The sequence below is a fragment of the Lolium perenne genome, chromosome 1, assembly GCF_019359855.2.
Source record: "Lolium perenne isolate Kyuss_39 chromosome 1, Kyuss_2.0, whole genome shotgun sequence".
Classification (NCBI taxonomy): Eukaryota; Viridiplantae; Streptophyta; class Magnoliopsida; order Poales; family Poaceae; genus Lolium; species Lolium perenne.
In genome coordinates, this window is record NC_067244.2 from 54,627,262 (window position 1) to 54,640,588 (window position 13,327).

Sequence of the window (13,327 nt, forward strand, 5' to 3'; positions counted from 1 at the left end):
TGCCACGTGATTATGACGCAATTGCTTCCGATTGCTTTGAGGGGGCTCCTGCCGGAAAATGTTCGAGTAGCCATTGTGAAGCTATGTGCATTCCTCAATGCAATCTCTCAGAAGGTAATCAATCCAGAAGTTCTACCACGGTTACATAACGAAGTGAACCAATGTCTTGTCAGTTTCGAGTTGGTGTTCCTGCCATCCTTCTTCAATATTATGACGCACCTCCTGGTTCACCTAGTCGATGAGATTTCCATTCTCGGTCCTGTATTTCTACACAATATGTTCCCCTTCGAGAGGTTCATGGGAGTATTAAAGAAATATGTTCGTAACCGTGCTAGGCCAGAAGGAAGCATCGCCAAGGGCTATGGAAATGAGGAGGTAATTGAGTTTTGTGTTGACTTTGTTCCTGACCTTAAGCCGATTGGTCTTCCTCAATCGCGGCACGAGGGGAGACTAAGTGGAAAAGGCACGATCGGAAGGAAATCAATGATATGTATGGACGGCCATTCTCTGACTGAAGCACACCACACAGTTCTGACCAATTCCAGCTTGGTGGCTCCGTACTTTGAGAAACACAAGAATATTTTACGCTCGGACAACCCTGGGAAGCCTGAATCCTGGATTAGGAAGGCCCACATGGAGACTTTCGGCAGTTGGTTGAGAAAACATTTAATGAGTGACAATAAGGTTGTAGATCAGCTGTACATGTTGGCCAAGACACCATCTTCGACTATAACGACTTTCCAAGGGTACGAGATAAATGGGAATACATTTTACACGATCGCCCAAGATAAAAAGAGCACCAACCAAAACAGTGGTGTCCGCTTTGATGCAGCAACCGAGAATGGGCAAAAGGTCACATATTATGGTTACATAGAGGAGATATGGGAACTTGACTATGGACCCTCCTTTAGGGTCCCTTTGTTCCGGTGCAAATGGTTCAAGCTAACAGGAGGTGGGGTAAAGGTGGACCAGCAATACGGAATGACAATGGTGGATTTCAACAATCTTGGTTATCTTGACGAACCATTCGTCCTAGCGAAAGATGTCGCTCAGGTTTTCTATGTGAAGGACATGAGTAGCAAACCGAGGAAACGGAAAGATAAGAAAACGATCAGTACATCGTTCGATGATCCAAAGCGCCACATTGTTCTTTCAGGGAAAAGAAACATCGTGGGAGTGGAGGACAAGACAGACATGTCAGAAGATTATAATATGTTTGCTGAAATTCCGCCCTTCAAAGTGAACACCGACCCAAGCATTAAGTTAAATGATGAGGATGCTCCATGGATACGGCACAATCGTAAGCAAGCAGGGACACAAGGGAAGAAATGATGTGTAATAATTTATTGTACCAAACTTTGTTGAATGAATCATGTGAATTATATTACCCGTGATGTGTTTGGTGTCCATTTTCGAATGATTCAATTGACTCGAGATAGCACTGATGATACATGAAATTTGGAGTGACTAAGTCATACTCCTGCATGCATACATGAAATTTGGAGTGACTAAGTCATACTCCTGCATATAGGAAATTTGGAGTGACTAAGTCATACTCCTGCATACATGAAATTTGGAGTGATTTAGTCATACTCCTGCCTATGCGTATAATATGCATACTCGTAGTCTTCATAGCCGCCGCCATTGTACTGGTAGTCGTCGCCTTCTAAGTTGCCGGCGTCATCGTCGCTGCTGTCGTCACTGTCGTCGGGCGGCGCTCGTGGCTCGAACTGAGGGTAGCGCAGGCGGGGGATATCGCCGGCCGTGATGTAGTCCATGACGCTCTGCAGAGTCCGGCCGTACCACCATAGCCGACGGCCGGCCTCGTGGAAGTTTCCGGGGAGGCGGACCGTCCTCCTCATACAGCGAGCGCCCTCTCACGCCGATTGATGAAGAAGGCGTCCCAAGTATGCTGGTTATCGGGATGCCAGCGGGGATTCATCCGCTGCTCCGGCGTGAGGTCGAGGTAGTAGTGGTTCGTGATGGCCGCCCGGCGCGCAGTACCCTGAGGGACGGGAGGGACCAGCACGCCGCCGGCGCTTAGGCTCCAGCCGGCAGGGACGCGGTAGCCCGGAGGGCAAGGGTAGTTCGAGGCGCAAAGCTCCTCCACCTGCTGGTAGGTTAGAGTGGGTGCGGTGGAAGCCATGAGAGAGTGATGAGAGATTGTAGAGATGTGATAATGCTGGCCAAGCCGGGCTACATATATGTAGTGACAAATGGCGGGAAAAATGGGAGCGGGAAGACAGGAGGCGGGAAGAAAGTGGCGGGAAGAAAGAGGCGGGAAGAAAGTGGCGGGAAGAAAGAGGCGGAAAGAAAGAGGCGGGAAAGAACTTGCGGGAAGACAGACGGGGAGAACTTATGGGAAGACAGAGGTGGCCGGGAAGAACTGGTGGGAAGCGAGGGGCAGGAAGACAGATGAGGGCCCGCGAGTTTTATTTTTCTGAATTTTTTGATATATTATATGTATTTTTAACATTTTGAATTTAATTAGTTTTATTTTTCTGAATTTTTTGATATATTATTTGTATTTTAAACATTTTGAATTGAATTAGTTTTATTTTTCTGAAATTTTTGATATATTATTTGTATTTTATGATTTTGAATTTGAATTAGTTTTATTTTTCTGAATTTATTGATATATTATATGTATTTTAAACATTTTGAATTGAATTAGTTTTATTTTTCTGAAATTTTTGATATATTATTTGTATTTTAAACATTTTGAATTGAATTAGTTTTATTTTTCTGAGTTTATTGATATATTATATGTATTTTAAACATTTTGAATTGAATTAGTTTTATTTTTCTGAAATTTTTGATATATTATTTGTATTTTATGATTTTGAAATGAATTAGTTTTATTTTTCTGAGTTTATTGATATATTATATGTATTTTAAACATTTTGAATTGAATTAGTTTTATTTTTCTGAAATTTTTGATATATTATTTGTATTTTATGATTTTGAAATGAATTAGTTTTATTTTTCTGAGTTTTTCTGTATTTTTAACATTTTGAAAAACAAAAAGTAATTTGAAAAATACCTTTAGTCGCGGTTGGCCTCGCCAACCGCGACTAAAGGTCTTCTTGTGTGAACGGAAAACCCGGCGAAAAAAAGCCTTTAGTCGCGGTGGTATGTGGCCAACCGCGACTAAAGGTACCCTTTAGTCGCGGGTCGCCTCCCGGCCCGCGACTAAAGGGGGTCCTTTATATACGCGCGGGCACGAACGGCGCGGCACACTCGTCTTCTCCGCCGATCCAACCGCCTCTGCAGGCGCACCGGAGCCCTCTACCGCGCCGTCGCCGCGCCTCTACATTGTCGCCGCGCCGTCGCCGCGCCTCTGCCGTGCTTCTCTCGCCACGCCGCGCCGCCAACCGCCGCGCCTCGTCGTAACCGTCGGGTACGTGCCGCGCCGCCGCCGCTGTTCACCACCGCTCGACGACAACGGCGCCGGCCGTAAGGACCTGCGCGCGCGCGCTCGTCTCAGATTGCCGCGCCGCCGCTGTCGCGCCTCGATCCCGGCCGTCCGCGCGCCGCCGCTGCCGCCCTCGCCGCCGCTTGCCGCGGGCTGCCGTACGTGTCGTCGTCGCTGCAGATGAGAGAGACAAAGAACGAGAGAGGAACGAGAGAAGGGCCAGGGCGCCTGGCCATCACACTTTTTTTTGTTTTTTTTTGTTTTTTTAAATTTGTAACTAAATTTTTTTAATTAAAAATGTAACTAATGAGTTTTTAAATTTTTTTTTGATATACTAAGTTTTTAACACGGCATTTCTAAAACTGTGGATGGCATCATTTTAACACGGCATTTCTAAAATTTTAAAAGTTGACGCTCATGAATGGAAGCCCAAATCAATATACATTTTCAGCATTGTCTTTGTTCCGATGAGAAAGCCAAAATATTTCGCAACTAAATATGCTTCGATAATTTCGTTTCCTCAATTGTTGGAATTGTACTAGTTTTTGGACTATATATCAAATGCATTTTGAACTACAACTCTTTTTTTCCAAGAGAGTTTCTTTGTTTTTTTAACTTAGCCCCGTATTTATTTTTCATTGAGCAACTCCATGAATCTTGGTAAGTCCATCTAGCCGTGGCAGTTCCGGAGAAGTAGAAACAGAAACAAACGGAACCGGGTCGAGAATCCACACAACTCCGAGTCGAACTAGTGTTCGTATTCAGACCTCACGCGTAGGCCCCACGCACCCCGCACCGACCTATGCTATGATCCGTCCATAAATAGTAGCCTCGGCACCGCCACCGCCCTTTCGCCACCGCCCTTTCACCACCGCCACCGCGCGCGTATGCGAGGGGGAGCGAGCCCCTCGTCGCCCCCTCCGCATACGCGCGGTGTTTTTTTTGGGATCGAGATCAGGGGTCGGCGAGGGTTATGTGTGTGTTGTCCTCGCCTCCCTCTCCGTGACGCTGTCGTCTACCGCCCCGTCTCGCGCTCTTCCGCGACACCCTCTCCCACCCCTTCCAGCTCGCCGGCCCCCTCCTTTTTGCCACCGCCCTTTCGCCAACGCCACCGCCCCTTCTTCACTTAATTAATTTGTTTTGACTACATGTTTTCAGGACTGACATATGGCGGACGATAGAGCTGACCCGATTCTGGACAACTATGATCCGGACGCTGAAGACCATATGTTCGGCATCATAAAAGGCGATATTCTATATGTGCCGACCGGAGAAGAAGAAGATGATATCTCTTCTTATCTGAACCTTGAGTGTGAAGATGAAGGGCGCCGTCAGCAAGCAGATGATGCCGAAGAAACGTCGATAAACGACGATCTTCAATTGGAAGTAGCAACCACCTCCGGCGCCGAGGTATATATATATACATATTGAGCGTCTGGTGATACAAACTAACTGATTTGAATAAATGTGTGTGTACTAACGCGCGCGACTCTCTTTCTTATTTTAGCCCTCGGCCGGATCGTCGAAAAAATCGAGTACGTCGTCGAAGCGTGGCGCAACCAAGACGATGAAACCAGGAGAAACATGCACCATCGATGTTGTCGACGAAGCAACCGGCAGGCCGCTGGAGCCCAGCAAGAACGCCACCAAGTTTGTCAGCCAATGCGGAGCCGTTGTTAGAGACAACGTCTCGATCACCCGCCAGGAGTGGAATGAGCCAAAGAAGGCACGTGTTGGTTTCACTTTTGTCGATAAGAGAGAAAAAAAAGATTGCTTCAACAAGCTTATGGAACATTTCGTTCTACCTCCGAAATACCGCAAATACGATGAGGAGGGTAACAAGATTGCGGAAAACAAGGAGAGGCGCAAGCTAGTCAAACAGTTCGCTCTTTCTAAGATGGCCAACGCATTCCGGAAATACAAGCAAAATCTAGCCCATGACTTTGTCAACCAGGGCAAAACTCCGAATTTCAAAGGACAATATGAGAAACTGCAACATGATTGGCCAGAATTTGTGAAGTAAAAGAAATCGGAGCAGTTCCTTGAACTATCGAAAAAAAATAAGGAAAATGCGGCCAAGAAGGAGTACAATTATAAAATGGGGCCAGGAGGGTATCGCTTTTGGCAGCCTAAGTGGGAGAAGATGGAGAACGAGCTGAGGGCGCGAGGAATCCGTCCAGGTACGGAGGGATGGGACCCAAGGGCCAAAAGCTGGTGGTACGGGCATGGGGGATCGCTGAACCCGGAGACAGGGGAGTGTGTTTACCAGGGCAAAATAATTACACCCACCAAAAAGCTTATTGAGGCAATGAGGGAGGCTCAAGAGGGGAGGATCAGGTTCAACAGAGAGAACGACGCCCTGACAAAAGCCCTCGGGAATCCTGAACACGGAGGACGTATACGAGGCATGGGGCCCATTCCGTGGAAAGTAGGGTTCCCCCAGAACGATGACCCGTACGGTTACAGAAGCCGTAAGAGAAAGTTAGATCGGGATGCAGATGTTGTGGCGAAGTTGGTAACGGAAATGGATGTGATGAAGAAAACCGTGAGTGTACTAGTCGCCGAAAGAGATGCAGCTCGGGCGCAGCATGCTGAAGATCATCCAATGGATCTCGGAAGCCAGCAGCGGAGAAGAAGCAGCGTGGCTTCCACGGAGGCCTCACCGGCTGGTGCACCGACGATAGAAATTACTGCACCGGAGCCTCTGGTGGTCGAAATTACTGCACCGGAGCCTCCTCGCTACCCCGTGGACGATATAAAGGAGATGAAAGCATGTCATCTGTATTATCCTATCGGGAACATGTCCATGAAGGTAGCCATCGGCAGTGCTTTACCACCTGGAGCACTCCACCACAACAACCCCATTCAAGATGGCTATGCTCGTGTGACGGTGGAGGAGATAGTCCAAGGGTTTGAGGACCTGGACATTGACATTGCTACACCTGAAGGGGTGAAAAGACTTGGAGATGTCAAGCGCCAGTTCATTCTATGGCAGAAGAAATTTATCAAGTTTCTGAGCGAGGCGCCAACAAGTCCACCCCGTACGGTGGTGGTGGTGGCGGTGGCGGTGACGGTGGCGGTGGCGGTGGCGGTGACGGTGGCGGTGGCGGTGACGGTGGCGGTGGTGCTTCACCTAATACACCTCATTCACGTCAGCCGACGCCGCCCCCCAGTCCTCGTCCGGCGGGTGATCAGACACCGGTACCGCCCCCCAATCCACCTCCGGCGAAGAAGCAGAAGCAGTCCTGGGTTATTAACCCGGACCCTTACGTACCTAAGAAAACAAAGGTACCGGAGGTATCATCAAGCCTCTCCTCAGGAGGTCTTGGGAAAGTAGTGCCGAGGAAGTCGAGGCGGCGCGGCTGCTGATTTAGAGAAATGGAAGGCGAGCGTCAAGAAGAAAATAGAGGGCGAGCCCAAGCCGGTATATTCGACAAGGAAAAGCAGTGGGCTAAGTCATTTTTGAACACACCGTCCCAAGCCGCGAAGAATCTGCCTGACGACTATTTACGTGAACTTCGTAGGCAAGCACTCGCGTTCAAGAACAGGAAAGAGTTGGCGGAGAAGAAAGCCTTGAAGGACGAGGCCGAGTCAAAATTAGAAAGGGGGAAAGAAGTTGCCCAGCTCGGGGAACAAAGTAAACAATCGATCGCCCCGCTCATAGTGCAAGCCGCCGATCCGGATGCCCGATATCATAGCAGCTGCGGCAGCACATGGATTGAATGTAACGAGTGCCAGAGAAAAAGCGGCCGAGTTAGGTATCACTCTTCGTGCACTGATAGGCCTTGATGAGGCGCCAATGAAGGACGTAGTATTTACATATGTGAAGAATGGCCCTCTCGTCGAGCCTGCGCAGGAAGAGGATCTACCTCGACAAATGCTAGGTCTGCTAAATTGGTACAAGGGTTACATAAAACATAAAAACGCCAAAGAGTATATCTATGCGGAAGTTAGATATGAGCATCACTTCAAACATTACTGGGTACAAATTCCTCTGAGTGAATTGTTCCACTGTTCAATCTGCGCGACCTCGACAAATCTATCATCGGTTGCTACGTTACGTAAGTGATTTATTAATTTCTACCCCATCTCGTTCATTGCCGGCCTGCACTATATATATATATATATATATATATATATATATATATATATATATATATATATATATATATATATTGTCCTAACTATCTTGTTGTGTACGCTATATATTATGCGAGAATGAAGAAGCGGGAAATGCGAATAAGGAACATCCATGATGTTGGGTTCATTGACCCACACATCGTTAATTCATATGTGTTAGAACACCACCCCGCCGACGTGGAGGATGACCTGTGGCGGTTTATTAGAAAACAGCAACAGAAAAGTGATATTCTATTTCCTTACCATTTTGGGTGAGTGTTTCTGTCTTGAGCACATTCTCTTTTGTTTATGGTATGTGGCTAATCGATGAGTTATGCATGACTGTGCATGTATCGTGTCCGCAGGTTCCACTGGATTCTTATGGTAATTAAAGTTCAGACCTCCTCAGTTCTCGTCCACGACTCTCTGAATATGGATCCGGCGATTTGGGGCGACATGAGAAAAATGATGCAAAAGTAATTATTTTCATTCATTTGCGCTCTATATCGATCGGCCTATTTCGTTCATCATTTCCTAATATCAAGTAACTAATTAATAACTCTCTTGTTTATTTAATTTTCTTTGCCTCGTAGGGTTTGGAGACGGTTCGTAGATACCAAGGTCGGTGAATTCAAAAAGGAGCTACATTTTAATATGGCGGTGCGGACGGCGGGGATATTCAGCCACCGGGGACCAATCTATGTGGATACTATGTTTGTGAGAGGATCCGGAGATACTGCAATGAGCGGGACCAGACGTGTGAGAACAACATCCTGAGGAATAACCTCCGGAAGACGCTTAGTCCAGAAGCTCGCTTCCGACCACTTCAAGAGGAACTAGCTGGATGGTTGGCGAGGGAAGTCATCGATCCTAGAGGAGAACACTATTACGATGACGTAGAACTTTATATGCACCAGAATTTGTAACTAACTTGTTCAAAATTGTATATGGTCATCCGATATTGAATATATATTGTATATGGTCATCCGATATTGAATATATATTGTATATTCCTCTTGAATTCTTTTTGGTTCTAATTTCAAATTTGTTTGAAATTGTACATTCATATGCATGTATGTATACAGTACCGTAGAATATGTGAAACTCCTTCAAAATTAAAACCCAAAAGAAATAAAACAATACAAATTAAAAAGAAACCAGATTTAGGGGGAGGGGGGCTAAAACCCTAAACCCTGCGGAGGCCTTTAGTCGCGGTTGGCCAGAAGAACCGCGACTAAAGGTCCTCCGCCCTGGCGCTCGCCTGCGACCCACGTGGACGGGCCTTTAGTCGCGGTTCGTAAGGAACCGCGACTAAAGGGGGGGGCCTTTAGTCGCGCTGCTTTGGTCGCGGTTGGGCCACCGCGACTAATGGCAGTTGCCAACCGCGACCAAAGCCCTTTTTTCCACCAGTGCCGGTTTGCAAAGACATATTGCACGTTCTGCACGCCTCACACGGCTTCGGTTCTGGCGTCTCCGGCTGTCGACCGAACACTACATATAAGCGGCTACCTCCGTGATTCATCACTTCACTGTAGTCTAACGCCTCATCACTCTATAGGCTCTTCATCACTTCACTGACATCCTGTACTGTCAGAGAGCTCATCAGTTCTGGTCCTGCGAGAGAGATCCTCAGCTCTGCTCCTGCAAGAGAGAGACGATGGCAGCGACAATGAGAGGCGTCAGGATGCCACCGGCGCCGTTCCCGGCAGCAGAGAAGAAGAACAAGCTCCGGAAGCCGTACACGATCACGCGGCCACGGGAGAGGTGGACCGACGAGGAGCACGAGCGTTTCCTCCACGCCCTCTACCTGTGAGTCGCCGTCTTCCCTTGTCTCACACTCTCACCTGCTCTGCTCGCACTTGCTCGGAACTCCGAACTGACGAGACCACATTTTCTTGTTCCGGCTGCAGGTTCGGTCGCGACTGGAAGATGATCGAGGCGTTCGTGTCGACGAAGACGAGCGTGCAGATCCGCAGCCACGCCCAGAAGCACTTCCTCAAGGCGGAGAAGCTCGGCCTCGGGGCCTGTCTCCCGCCACCGCTCCACCCTCGCCGCGCAGCCCTCCTCCGCAACCAGCCGCCGCCGCTCCATCTCGACACCGACATGTTAGTGCCGAACATGGACTGGGCGTACGCGTCTCGTGAACCTTGCGTCCCTGACATTCAACACGACGCGCAAGCCGGAGCATGGCCGGATCACGGGAGCGCTTCCCTGGACGAAGAAACCATCGAGCTCCCGTTGTCTCCCCACGACCTGCGCTTCGCCCAGCCCAGGTCTACCGGTTCGTCGGCGACGTCTTCGCCGCCTCCGACGCGGCTGTCCCGGTGGAGGCGCATCTTCAGAGGCTGCAGCTGCACGGCGTGGATCCCCTCGTCGTGGACACGGTAAGCGCTCCGGCTGCTCCCACGTTGCCACATTCTACCATCACCTTTGCTGATCCAGTGGTCCTATCATATGTGTTCGGTTTAATTAGGTCTCATCTAACTTGTCTTCTCTCGTGTTTGATTTGAGCAGATCGTGCTGGTGCTACGGAATCTGGAAGCGAACCTTTGTGCTTAGGAGTTAGGACTTGCCGATGGCATGGTGTCTCGCCGTCAGAGAGAACTGGATGTACTAGCAGTTGTGGGGCTCTAGAGTTTAACATGTGGAAAACAATTTCCTAGGAAATAATAGGTTTCTAGTTTCATTGAATTGAATTGGTTCATTTTATGTAGAAAACTAATTCTTTGTGTAAAAAGTGGCCATGCTCCTATAAAAAGGAATCTGAATTGGTGTAAACCAAACCTTTTGAGAATTTTTTGCAGTGTCCGAATTGTTTGAGAAGTTACCATTTTTACTATTCAGTTGTGTATACTCCCTCCGGCTCTAAATAGTTGTTGCGGATCTAGATAAAATGTAGTCTAAAATATGTCTTGATTTATAGAACCTACGATAATTACTTACGAGAAAAATATCTGAATAGACTGACCACCCAAAAATACGAATCACCATTATCAAAAACGTAGCTGCCAAGACAAATATTGCAAGGCAATCTTAGAGAAATCATGATACAAAGTCTAAAATTGATTCGGCAAAGCGAAGGCCATACCAAGAAAAATTTAATCTTCTAACATTATCATTGACGTTGAGAAGGAAATCTCTTCGTCAATGGAAAGACAGAAGATTATTTATTAAAGATTATGCTATCTCCATTGAGGCATAAGCAAACAAAAAAAAAGGCTACCAACCTAACCAAATTTATTAAAAGCACTACTTTTATATGATTATTAGATGATTAAAAGGAGATTTGATCCTGGGTAAGGGCATCTTTCCAACTTCTTAGACTAGTTATAGTGGGAAGTAACATAGATTAGTAAGATGCACATGTTACTACTCTATGTTACTACTGTAAGGAGTATATGTCTTTATTAATTAGCTTGTAAACTCATTGTATCTTGAAAAATATGATGTTATAGTAATTAGCTATGTTACTCTATCCTCCTCTCTCCTCATTAACTCACTACCACATAAGACTAGTCACAATGGGGAGTATCATATAATAGTATCATGCATATGGTACTAGTGTGTGATACTATCTTCACAATACATAGTATTAATGGTATTATGTAGTAGTATCATAGGTTAATTATATTTAGTGATTCGTAGAATCTCAATGCAAAAGTGTGTACAAGATTGGTTTGACATTAATTTTTCTAGTTTTACGTGCTATGATATAATATCTACTTATGATACTACTACCATCTATTTCTTCATTTATTGATGTGACACATCAGTTTTTTGCATGCATGTGATGAATGATATTAGCTATGATACTTCCATTGTAGGTAGTCTAAGCAAATTTATTGAGTTAGACACTTAGTTACCAGTGAAGTTACTCAGTCTTAGTAGTTCGATGACAGAAAATATGGCCAGACTTTGCAACCGCCGTGTTTTTCGGTGTACGCTCGGACACACAACGGGCGCGTTAGGTAGGCTGAGCCAGAATCCTGCACCAATGAGACGGGCGCCCCTGCGCGTCGCGATCGGCCACGGGACACTTTTGGCCCATCGTTTGGTAGCATCAGCCCAAACACAAGTGCAGATTGTTTGGATGCCTAGATACAACGCTCCATGTTTATTCAGCCACATCACATGTGTTTGGTTGACATTTTGGGCACCCTGGCAAAACCTTCTCCTCACCACATTCAAATATGGTGACCCTACCATCACATAATGGCATAGAAAACAGCTGAAACACGATCATTATCACAGCAAACAGTCACATAACAGAGTACCTAATCTAGCGTCAGAGTGGTAAGACGCATACCTAAACCTGGGGACAAACTACCCAAGTCCAAAAACATTGTTCAACAGCCTCTAGAGGCCAACATGACAGTCACATATGCACAAAAGAAAGTGTTTACCAGCCTCCTAGAGGCCAGCACAACTACTGACGACGAGGATCAGACATAAACAGAGACAACGATCAAGCAGCAGCACCTTAACAGCGAGGATCAGTATAAGGGCCCTTGCGGTGCCTCTTGCAGCCGAAGATGCTGGAGCGGGATGTCTCCTTCCTGAAGACGTCGACCTTGAAGCCGTCGTCCTGAGGGGTGAAGACGATCGTGTTGTCGACGCGGAGTAGAAGCTTGGCGGCGAACTCGATTCAGGACTTGATGAAGCTGACGCGCTAGCCTGTACACTACAGCTTCACCTTCCACTCACAACGCTGGCCCATGTACAAGCAAATCTTAACCCGGGGGCCATTGTTCTTGAGCTTGTACTTGGTGTTCAGAAGCTGCTCCATGTAGGGCGGTGATACACTACTAGAAAAAGGCCTAGCCGTAAGATCACTAGCAGTGGCGCACCAGAAAGAGGTGCTCCACTACTAGTCATGTTACCAGTGGCGCACCTGATCAGCAGTGCGCCACCATTATGGCTATGCCAGACCCACCCCCTCCCACAGACTTACCAGTGGCGCACCACTTCTCGGTGCGCCACTGATACGTCTCAAACGTATCCATAATTTCTTATGTTCCATGCTTGTTTTATGACAATACCTACATGTTTTGTTCACACTTTATATCGTTTTGATGCGTTTTCCGGAACTAACCTATTGACAAGATGCCGAAGTGCCAGTTCCTGTTTTCTGCTGTTTTTGGTTTCAGAAATCCTAGTAAGGAAATATTCTCGGAATTGGACGAAATCAACGCCCAGCATCTTATAATTGCACGAAGCTTCCAGAACACCGGAGAGGCACCAGAGGGGATCCCTGGGGGGCCCACATGTGTGGGCGGCGCGGCCCAAAGGGGGGGCGCGCCCCCCTATTGTGTGGCTGCCCCGTAGCCGTTCCGACTCCGCCTCTTCGCCTATTAAAGCCGTCCTGACCTAAATCTTTGAGACGGATGGACGAAAAAAGCCACGGTACGAGAAACCTTCCAGAGCCGCCGCCATCGCGAAGCCAAGATCTGGGGGACAGGAGTCTCTGTTCCGGCACGCCGCCGGGACGGGGAAGTGCCCCCGGAAGGCTTCTCCATCGACACCACCGCCATCTTCATCAACGCTGCTGTCTCCCATGAGGAGGGAGTAGTTCTCCCTCGAGGCTAAGGGCTGTACCGGTAGCTCTGTGGTTAATCTCTCTCCTATGTACTTCAATACAATGATCTCATGAGCTGCCTTACATGATTGAGATTCATATGAGCTTTGTATCACTATTAGTCTATGTGCTACTCTTGTGATGTTATTAAAGTAGTCTATTCCTCCTTCACGGTGTAATGGTGACAGTGTGTGCATCGTGTAGTTCTTGGCATAGGT

The 13,327-nt window shown here is 47.3% G+C and overlaps 1 protein-coding gene across 1 annotated transcript in view; it reads left to right on the top strand.

The window, feature by feature from the left end:
- Nucleotides 1-10,328, top strand: part of LOC127292588 (protein REVEILLE 6-like) — a 42,437-nt gene extending 32,109 nt beyond the window's left edge. The window contains exon 3 of the mRNA XM_051322014.2: nucleotides 10,049-10,328. Within this exon, the coding sequence (XP_051177974.1) occupies nucleotides 10,049-10,093 (45 nt within the window). The 3' untranslated portion in view covers nucleotides 10,094-10,328. The remainder of the gene's footprint in view (nucleotides 1-10,048) is intronic.
- The last annotated feature ends 2,999 nt before the right edge of the window (nucleotides 10,329-13,327 follow it).